The 10,998-nt window shown below is 46.9% G+C and overlaps 1 protein-coding gene across 2 annotated transcripts in view; it reads left to right on the forward strand.

Annotated features, from left to right (window-relative positions):
- BABAM2 (BRISC and BRCA1 A complex member 2) overlaps positions 1–9,031 on the forward strand; it is a 682,281-nt gene extending 673,250 nt beyond the window's left edge. For both annotated transcript variants that reach the window (XM_023550554.2, XM_003411950.4), the window contains one exon: positions 8,612–9,031. In XM_023550554.2, coding sequence (XP_023406322.1) covers positions 8,612–8,675 — 64 coding nt within the window. In that variant the 3' untranslated portion in view covers positions 8,676–9,031. The remainder of the gene's footprint in view (positions 1–8,611) is intronic.
- Positions 9,032–10,998: the final 1,967 nt, after the last annotated feature.

The raw sequence follows: 10,998 nt of genomic DNA on the forward strand, positions 1-10,998 counted from the left end.
GGGTGTCCAGGGGCCATACTCTCGGGGTTTTTCCAGTCTCTGTCAGACCAGTAAGTTTGGTCATTACTTGTGAGTTAGAATTTTGTTCTACAATTTTCTCTAGCTCTGTCCAGGACCCTCTATTGTGATCCGTGTCAGCAGTCGGTGGTGGTAGCCGGGCACCATCTAGTTGTGCTCGACTCAGTCTGGTGGAGGATGTGGTAGTTGTGGTCCATTAGTTCTTGGACTAATCTTTCCCTTGTGTCTTTGGTTTTCTTCATTCTCCCTTGCTCCAGATGGAGCGGGACCGGTGGAGTATCTTAGATGGCCGCTCACATGCTTTTAAGACCCAGACACTACAATATTTTCTTTATAAACTATGTTATGCCAATTGAGCAAAATGTTCCCCGAGACCATGGTCCCCAGCCCTCAGCCCAGTAATTTGATTCTTCAGGGAGTTTGGCTTTGTCTATGACGCTTCCATGACCTTGCCTTGGTCAAGTTTTGCTGAGTTTCCCAGTATTGTGTACTGTCTTAACCTTCATCAAAGTTACCACTTATATATTGTCTAGTTAGTATTTTTCCCTCCCTACCTTTCCCCTCCCTAGTAACCGTTAAAGATTGTTTCTTTCTGTGTGTAAACCTTTTCATGAGTTTTTTATAATAGCGGTCTCCTACAGTGTTTGTCCTTTTGTGATTGATTTATTTCACTCAGCACAATGCCCTCCAGATCCATCCATGTTGTGAGATGTTTTGCAGATTCATCATTGTTCTTTATCATTGTACAGTATTCCATTGTGTGTATGTACTATAGTTTGTTTAACCAGTCATCTGTTGATGGGCACTTAGGTTGTTTCCATCTTTTTGCTGTTGTGAATAATGCTGCAGTGAACATGGGTGTGCTTATGTCTATTCTTGTAACAGTTCTTACTTTTCTTAGGATATATTCCTAAGAGTGGGATTGCTGGATCATATGGTATTTCCACCTTTTTAAGGAAGCGCCATATCATTTTCCAAAGCAGTTGTACCGTTTTACATTCCCACCAGCAGTGCATAAGAGTTCCAAGCTCCTATAGCCTCTCCCAACATTTGTTATTTTCTTTTTTTTTTTTAATTTGTGCCAGTAATGGAGTAAGATGGTATATCGTTGCAGTTTTGATTTGCATTTCTCTAATGGCTCGTGATCTCGAGCATTTCCTCATGTGTCTGTTAGCTGTCTGAATGTCTTCATTGGTGAAGTGTCTGTTCATATCTTTTGCCCATTTTTTAATCGAATTATTTGTCTTTTTGTTGTAGAGAGGTTGGATTTTCCTGTAGATTTTAGAGATTAGACCTTTGTCAGATTTGTCATAGCCAAAAATTTTTTCCCACTCTGTAGGTTCTCTTTTTACTCTTTTGGTGAAGTCTTTTAATGAGCGTAAGTGTTTAATTTTTAGACAATCACAGTTATCTAGCTTATTGTCTGGTGTTTGTATGTTGTTAGTTATGGTTTGTATGCTATTTATGCTGTGTATTAGGGCCTCTAGCATTGACCCTATTTTTTCTTCTATGATCTCTTTATAGTTTTGGGTTTTATATTTAGGTCTTTGGTTCATTTTGAATTAGTGTTAGGTATGGGTCCTGTTTCTTTTTTTGCAGATGGACATCCAGTTTTGCCAGCACCATTTGTTAAAAAGACTGTCTTTTCCCCCATTTGATGGACTTTGGGCCTTTGTCAAAGATCAGGTGACTGTAGACAAATGGATTTACATCTGGGTTCTCAATTGTGTTCTATTGGCCAATGTGTCTGTTGTACCAATACCAGGCTGTTTTGACTACCATAGCTTTGTAGTAGGTTCTGAGGTCAGGTAGTGTGAGGAGTTCTGCTTGTTCAGTAGTGTTTTCCTTACCCAGGGCCTCTTTCCTTTCCATATAAAGTTAATGATGGCTTTTCCATTTCTTTAAAGAACACTGTTGGTATTTAGATCGGAATTGCATTGTACTTGTAGATTGCTTTGTGTAGAATTGATATTTTCACAATGTTGAGTCTACCTATCCACGAGCATGGTATGTTTTTCCATTTATGTAGGTATCTTTTGCTTTCTTGCAGTAGTGTTTTGTAGTTTTCTTTGTATAGGTCTTCTACATCCCTGGTTAGATTTATTTCTAAATTTTTTTTTAGGGGTTATTATAAATGGTATTGCTTACCTGATTCCTATTTATAGGTCTCTTTATTGGTGTATAGGAATCCAACTGATTTTTGATGTTTTTCTTGTATCCTGCTACTCTGCTCAGTCTTTCAGTTCCAGTAGTTTTCTTGTGGAAGTTTTCATATTTTTAAAGCTATTTTGATGCAGATTTTCAGCTGTCAATTGCATGGATTTTTGTTCTTTTGAAAAATAAAATCCACTGAATAAATAACTATATTCCAGTAAGGAAAAACATTTTGCTAAGACCTTGTTGAACAAAGGGTCCCAGCTGTCTCTACCCCAAGGCCTCTGAGGATTTCCTTCATGACTCCCTGTCTTCACCGTCTTCATTCTCCCTAAATCCCCTTCCCTAGGACACATGTTGTTGTTGTTTCCTGCCATTGAGTCCATTCTGACTCATAGTGACCCTATAGGACAGAGTAGAATTGCCCCATAGGGCTTCGAAGGCTGTAATCTTTACAGGAGCAGATTGCCAGGTCTTTCTCCAGTGGAGATGCTGGGTGGGTTCAAAATGCTGACCTTTTGGTTAGCAGCCGAGCACTTAACCATTATGCCACCAGGGCTTGATTAGTTAATTTTCCAGGCATTGTCTCCCCCCACAACTTATTGTGAGCTCCCTGGCTCCAGATCTTTTCTCAGTGGGAGGCCGGAGAGCAGAGGGATGGCTGAGAGGAACAGGCTTGCCTTCCCCCACCTGAACTGGCTGTGGTACCATTAAACATGTGCTCGGAGCTCCGCAGTGTTCATCACAAACCCGCCCCATTTGGGAAATACTATCCCAGACAATAATAAGAACAACAATGACAGTAACTGCTACTACCTTTACAGTACTCCCACCAACTGTTGAAACCCGCCATGTGTCAGGCCCTGTGTTTGATACTCTATATATACTTTTTTTTTTTTTTTATACTTCCCGTACTCCTCTGTGTTTGATACTCTGTATACACTTCCCGTGCTCCTCACAACCTCCCTGAAAGTAGGTGCTGGTGTCCTAATTTAGCAGATGAAGAATTCCATACTCAAAGAGGCTAAGTGACTTACTCAAGGTCATGGGATGGTATCTTGGAAGCAGAACTGGGTGGCACTTAGAGATCACCTTCAAGAGTCCCAGTTCTAGATGACATATGAGCGAGAGCCTGGACTATAACCCAGCCTTACGGTTCAGTGCTTCTTCCGTTTTCCCCATTGTCTCTCCTTTAAGATATATGTCAGTCCTGGGCAGCCACAGCTATATGGCCCTTCAGCATCCCTCTTGTCAACGGCTATGACCTCTGCCTCTACCAAGCCTGTACCTAAGCCACATGCAAGGACCACACCCGGCAGGACTTGGGCAGAAGAAGACAAACCAAGGCTGGGAAGGTGCCTCTAGCTACAGAATTCATCCCTAGATACCACAAATATACCACAAGCACCTTTGGACTGAAGTTCAGGAAAGCCACAGTGTTCCAATTACTTTGACTTAGTATCCAACCCTAAGAGTGGCCATCTCTGTGCCCCCACCGGCCAGAGGAACAGGATGAACTAAGCATGAAGACCTCAGGGCTTTTCTGTCCATTCAGGGCCTCCCTCTTTTGCAGCCACACCTACTTCTACTTGTTCCTGGCAACTCAGAGCCTCTGTCCGTTAGACCCAACTTGATCCCTGTGAAAACAGCTGACATCTATCGATCATCTGTTGTGCCAGGGACTGTGCCAAGTACTCATTTGCACCATCTCATTTAATCCTCACAGGAACTCTTTAAGGCAGGCACCATTACTCCCATTTATATATGAAGAAACTAAAGCTAAAGAGGGGCAGTAACTTGCCCACATGATACAGCTAGTAAGGCACAGGGTCAGGCCTGGAGCTCAGGTCTGGCTAGCTCCAGCCCACGTAGCACAGCCTATCCTTCATGCCCTGCAGCCATGGGCAGTCTGCACTGACAGGGCCTAGAGATCATCAAGCTCAGCTCCCTACTTTGTAGGTGAGAGAACTGAAGCCCAAAAATGGGATGAGATTTACCCATGGACGCAAGGCCCAGAAACAGTGGGCCCAGGAGCCCTCCAGATCCCTGACCCCTGGCCCAAGGACTCTATCTACTCCCCTCCCCTACTATGCCTGTGAGCCGAGGCCTGGGCCAAAGTCCACTGGTGTCCTGGGCCAGGGTTCACTGCCTGAGGCCAGTGCTTTATGTTTTATTCCCCTAACCTGAGACTCTTGGATTGAACTGAGTTGTGATTTTATGAAACCCTGAGCAAAGGGACTACGATGGACAAGAGGTTCAGAAACTTGTTTTATCCTAAGGCATCTGAGCTCTCATTTGGTCTAAAAATAAACCCCCATCCAGTGTGAGCAACCTGAGCTTGACTGACTCAGGGTCTCCTTTCCCTGCAGACCTACCTGGCCAGTGGTGGGGAGATGAGGAGACCTTTCCCCCATAGCACACTTACTCTTTTAAAGCTCACCGTACACTTTGTTTTTGGGTCAAAGATTTTCTGAAAGATGACAGATAACTAGTGCCTTTGGCGTGCAGTACTCTGGGCAGCTCTCCGTTTTCTCTGATAAAAAGTGAAATAAATGAAAACACCGCTTAAAAAAATCTATAAATGGGTGAGAGCCAGTTGTCATTTTCCCCTTCCTCCTCTCCCTCCCTTAGCCAACTTAATGAGGATCCAAGTTGAGACGCTCTTGCTGCAAACAGCTGGTGGCATCATGTCTTTAAATAGTCCTTCTCCACACTGCTTCCCCTTGGCGTCACCAAGTTTGCCCTGGCAGGGAAAGCCCGGGACAGAATAGGGAACTTTGTAACTTTCTGAAGAAGGGAAGAGCTTGACTTAAAGCATGTTCCCTCTAGCCAAGACCTTTTTGTCTAAGAAGCTTGCACTATTGCAGCCCCTTCCCCCAGAAGTTTCCAAGGAAAAACTGAGCTGATGAAATTTACTTCAGAATCTAGCATGATTCTGGGACTGAGTAGAGAGAGAAAAAGGGGGAGAGCTCCCTGCAGGCCAGGCCTTCTCCCTGAAGAGCTCAGGCCCAGTTTCAGTTGCAGCCTTTCTCATCTTACTGTCTTCATCTCTCACTTGGGGCAGGGAGCGTGTGGTGACGGGATGGCCACACTAGTGCACTTCAAGCGGTGAAGCAAACACAGTAGAGGGCTGACATCAGCTTATGCTCTGAGCCTCTGAGGGACCACAGGGCTCTCCTCCAGCTGATGTGTATGTATTGCTGGGAAGATAGCAGCAGGTGAAACAAATATGTAAGTAATGAATGGCCTTCACGCCTGGGTGGCGGCAGACAGTGGACAGCGCCCTTCTCACACACTGTCCCGTACAAGTGTCACATCAGAGCAGGCTCATTACCCCCGCCCACCACAGGGAAACAAAGCCCAGGGTGTCTGTGCCCTGGCCGGCCTTGCTCTGGGGGTGAAGCTCTTTTTACCACACCACAGTCCCCTCTTTTGCATTAAGGAGACTGTTGCACAATGCCATCAGTGAGAAAGCACTTGGAGCTCATCAGTGCCAGAGAATGTGGCCGTCTGGCTGGCACAGGACTGTGTTGATCAGGATGTGGGTGAAGGAGGGGTACTTTTCTTTCTTTCTCACTAATTATTAACATAGTTTGAAGTTTGAAAAAATGGACAAGTTTTCCCCTTTACTACCTAAATTTTACATGTATTTGCTTTCTGGAATTTCTTCCTCTCCCACCTCCTTGCATGCATGTAGTAGACATCCTTTAAGGGCTTCTTGCAAACGGGTGGCCATCATTAGTTACCTCAGCTGAAGCCACTGCATCCTCCCTGTGTCCAGGGGCTGGTGGTCTGCCTGGCAGGTAAGATTGTGCACATGGAAGAGGCCCAAAGAGTGTCTGCGTGCAGGGAGAGAGCTTTCCCGTGACCAGGGAAGCCTTGATGGGAGTGATGGCACTTAGCCTGTGCACAAATAAAAGCCCAGAGGTGGAATATGGAACGTGTGAGGAGAGCAAGCAGCCCAGCTGATGGAGTGTAGGGGCACGCGTGGATCCCGGGCTCTCAGTCTACGACCAGAGATGGTTGTCAGGGGGTCTATAGCATCCCCCAGTTGCATGTAACATGTGCATGGGGCGGGGGTTTACCTGTAGTTTTTCTGGGGAGAGAATCCTTGCCTTTCATTAGCTTCTCAAAGGGATGCATGATCCCAAAACTGTAATGGTGGAAAAGGGTAAATTATAAAAAAAAAAAAAAAAAAAGAGTTGGAGCTAGATTGTGAAAGCCATCGAGCGCTAAGCTGAGAGTTTGGGGAACATTAAGGGGCTTGTTCTGGGTGGTGACAGAGCCCTACACTCTAAGAGATATTAATCTAGTTGCAACAGAAGGGCACTTTGGTCACTTGTGTCCAGGGGGACAAACAGTTAAGAGGCTTCTGCTGAGGTTTTGCTGAAAAGTAACAAGCACAGGAGCCAGGGGATGTCATAGGATGGAGGGACACTGGGAAGAAGTGAAAGAATCATCAGGATGGATTCAACATGAGGGTTTAGGGAGAAGTGAAAACTATTGAGAAGGAAACTGAGGGTTCAAGAAGTATGAATTGGCCAAAGCACTTTCAAATATATAAAAGTGATGAAAACTTCCACATGGAACGCACTGGTTTGAATTACAGAGAGACATCCAGGTTACAATGTCCTGCAAGTGGTTGGAAATGTGGGCCTTGAAGTTTGAAGGCAAGATGAGGGCCGGAGACCCAGATTGGGGTGTTATCTGCTAAGGGAGATGAGAACCTGAGAGTAACCACAGTGCAGACCATTAGGGAAGTGGAGAGCAGGGAGGGAAGAGACCCTAGGAAAGATTTCACCTAGTGGTGGGGAGAGGAGGGGAAGACGGAGGAAGAGAGGTAGAACTGTGAAGTGTAATGTCACAGAAGTACAGGGAAAGAGAGCTTCCAGAAAGAGGAGCTAACATTTTTAAATGGTGCAGAGAGGCCAGGAGGCTATGACTGAGACAGAGCCAGCTTGTGCAAAGTGGTGGGATGACCCCACGGGCTGTCGGGTTGTGTTCCCTATTTGCTCCCGACACTAAACAATCCCTGAGTGAGTCTTTGTGATTCCCTTGCAGTCTCCTGTTCTCTTCTCCCTGGCAGGTTGTGCGTTGTTGTGCATTGTTGCTTCTCTCTGCTTGGGCAAGTTGGCCTTCTACCTTGAAGTCAGTTCCCCCACTCCTTCTAATTCGGAGCTTCTAATCTACTGGAAGTCTGGAGCCTGGAGAGCAACGCTTAACAGAACCATATCCTAAGTCAAATAGACTGTGGGAGGCTCCCCTTGAGTGAGGTGCATGAGGCCTTTGTGGTACAGATGGTGACAGGTCTTCTTGGTAGACCTTCCTAGCTCTTGTCGTGTCCTGGGAAGCTGAGGTTGCTGGATAAGCCACTTGTGGTAAGGTATGACTGCTCTTACCGCATGGGGGCTAGGGCAGGGGAGAGGCCTGGGTGTCCAGCTCCTACCTCTCCGGCTTTCTCTCCTCCACTTTCTACCTCACCCCTTCTGTTCCACCAGGGCCAGACTGCTATTAGTTCCCAACTCACAACAAGCTGTCCGAGTCCCCTAAGCCTTTGCTCCTGCTGTTTCCTCTGCCTGGAACACCCTTATGCTTACTCAACCACCCCTTTCACTGATTCCCTAGTGATTGGCACCCCACACCCAGACGGGTGCCCCTGCTCTTATCATATAAGCTGATGTTACGTATTTATGTATCTGCCTCCTCCTCTAAACTGAGATCTCCTACATGGCACATGCCACATCTGGGTCATCTCAAAACCCCTGGAGCCTCATACAATGCCTAGCACAGAGTGGGCTCTATAGGTGCTCATCTCCTGATCCAGGGTGTAATCTGGTGCCAAAAAGGCTAAATGCCCAGATGTTACTGTTTGTCTTTGAGTGATACTCAGTTTGGCTCTCTTTCTGGTATATCAAACTACAAATATGTTTGGAAATAAACGGAGGCCATAGATCATTTGGAAATCCTTTCTCTTCCACCCTCTTTGTCTATATGAAGTCAAAGATCCAAGTTAATGAAAAATGCAGCCCTCTTGACGTTTTGGGCAACTAACGCGACGGGGCAGGTGAATCAGTCACTCTCTGCCTGGTACCTTGGATCGGGTCCTTGTCTTTAGGAAAAGGTCAGGCACTGCCTTTGGGTTTTCTTCTGCCCAGCACTTACTATAGATGTCTAATAGGAATTGGTAGCCAGGAAGGTCTGAGTACAAACCCTTTATGTATCCGTGAGAAATATCTCAGTAGTGAACTGCACGTACCCACCTTGGAAAAATCCAGAGGGTTTTGCATCAGCAGGGGAGGAAAATCCAGCCCAAGATGAATGGACAGTAAATAACAACTGTTCTGAGTTAGGTTGAAAGTTCTGAGTTGCAGTTTTTTCGAGTTTTTTTTTTTTTTTTTTTGCTAACCACAATTTTTTTTCTCTCTCTCTTTCCCACCAGGGCCTATTTCAAAACCTTTGTCCCTCAGTTCCAGGAGGCAGCATTTGCCAATGGAAAGCTCTAGGAAACACCAGTCTTGAGAGGTGGCCAGGCAGGCTGCTCTGTCCACATGCATGTCAGCACACGCAGCTGCTTCCTGGAAGCCACTTGGAAGGTCTTCATGGTGGCACTTTGTTCACACAACAGCTTGGCGCCCCACAGCCCCCACGCTCTAGCTGGCAGTAACTCAAGCCCTAGAGCCCCTCACCTTTGGTTGCACCCTCTTTTTAGTTGGAAGAAATACATCACACATCATGATGCAGTATTTTTCCAGGGAAAGTAAGACGTCATAAGTGCACACACCCTATTCCAAAGCCTGTGTCTCTGAGATCTCATTTAAGTTTTAAGATTAAATACTCGTTTGCTTATTTTTTCCTGAAACTAGTGTGTGTGTGTGTGTGTGTGTGTATACATTTTACACTCCAACATTTCCCACTTGGGGCAGCCCTCCACTGGGAAAAGAAGCTACCTGAATGGCTCTGACCCACCTGTAGAGTTTCAGCCACCGAGGCTGGCACTCAGGAACAACTGGGCTGTAGCACAGACCTTCCCCACCCCTCAGCTCCTGGTGTGTGCACTGCGGGCTCAGCCCAGCCTAAAACAGCAGGCAGTGTTTGCCGAGTGTACCCACGCCTCCACCCTGCCCACCCTCCCCACCTCCCCTTCCTAGGCTGGTGGGCAACCTCTTTGGGTTTGTGCAGCATGGTGGGAATGAGACCTGAAAGACAAAGGTCAGGTGTCATGGGTATTTCTGCTGTCTGGGCTCAGGTCTGGCCACTCTTCAGCCATCCAGGGACAGAGCTAGGGAGGAGACCCCGAGAGGCTCCATTTTTTCCAGACTCACAGATTATCCATAGCAGAAGGGCCTCAGTAGTCATTTCCACCTGCACCCCACCCTCTGCTACTCCCTTCATTGTACAGAGGAGAGAGCTGAGACCCATGAGCCAAAAAAATTATCACAGCAAATTAGGGGCAAGCCTGAGAATTGGGCCGTCTCCACACCACTGCACAACTTCCCTTAACTTAAACACAAATTGACTGCAGTGAACTTGACCAGGTACAGTAAGATTTACAACTTGGTTTAGCCTTGTTTTGCCCCAAAGGTTTTCAACATAGGGAAGTAGGACCTACCCACAGAGCTGAGAGAAATGAGCAGCTGACCCGAGTTGAGTGCACTCTCACACCCACTTGCCTTCCCACGAGGTGAAGCTGCAGGCCCCACCTATAGGGCAGGCACAGGGTTGACCTGAGCCTCTTGCTCTTGTGGCTCCGAAACCCAGTTTTGCTGTGTGTTATGGATTGAATTATGTCCCCCCAAAAATATGTCTTGTAAATCCTAACTCCGATTGCTGTGGATAGAATCCCATTTGGGAATGGGGTTTTTCTTGTTAATGAGGTCGTACCAGTGTAGGGTGGGTCTTAAACCTGACCACTTTTGAGATATAAAAGGAGCAGGTTAGGCACAGAAGCAAGCAAGCACCAATGGGGAAAAGATAGATGCCACGTGGAGACCGCCAAGGAACCAGGAATACTGAGGAGAACACTAGAGAAGGCACGACAATGATCTTCCCCCGGAGCTGACAGAAAGCCTTCAGAACTCCAGCTTCCTAAACTATGAAAAACTAAATGTTTGTTTGTGAAGGCCACCCACCTGGTGTATTTCTGTTACAGCAGCACTAAGAAACTAAGACACCATGTGAGCCTGAAAGGGAGCCAGTTCTGTGCCTAGCGGGACAGGGAAGGGTTCTCCAGCCACCAGGAATGTTCTCAGCAGAGGGCTGCCTAACCTGGGATCTCTCACCCTGTGGGCACTTTGCCCCTCGTCCTGAAACCCTGGGAATCCCAGTACAGAAAAATTCCATGTCCTGTATCTGACATAGCTGGCTGTGTGACCTTAAGTCCCTTCTTCTTTGTAAAGAAAAGGGGGTGGCTGGACGAGATTGGTGGATTTGGTTCATCAGAATCACCTGGGGACCTTTTTAAGACTACTCTTCTGGTCCCTATGGTTGGCCTGCTGAGTCAGAATCTCACTAGCTGGGGTGGGCATCTAATTTTGATAAAACTCCCCAAATGATCTGTTGAGCAGGTGGTCATAACCCCCCAGGCCAGCTGACCACTCTGAAGTCCTGACTGACCAGCTCACTGCCCACAGGTGGCTGTCTGTCTGCCTCAGGGCAGCTGTCTCTCAACTCCTCTCTTTCCTGGCCCTCCCCCTGAGGCTCCTGACATTGCTGCTTAGGATTGCTGTGGCCACGCACCTTCCATGGAGGGGCATGAATTGAGCCAAGAGTGGGCTCAGTCGGGGCTTACTTCAGACCCGGGAGGGGTTTCCAGCTCCGGTTCTAGCA

Source organism: Loxodonta africana, chromosome 12 (genome assembly GCF_030014295.1).
Source record: "Loxodonta africana isolate mLoxAfr1 chromosome 12, mLoxAfr1.hap2, whole genome shotgun sequence".
NCBI classification, from domain to species: Eukaryota; Metazoa; Chordata; class Mammalia; order Proboscidea; family Elephantidae; genus Loxodonta; species Loxodonta africana.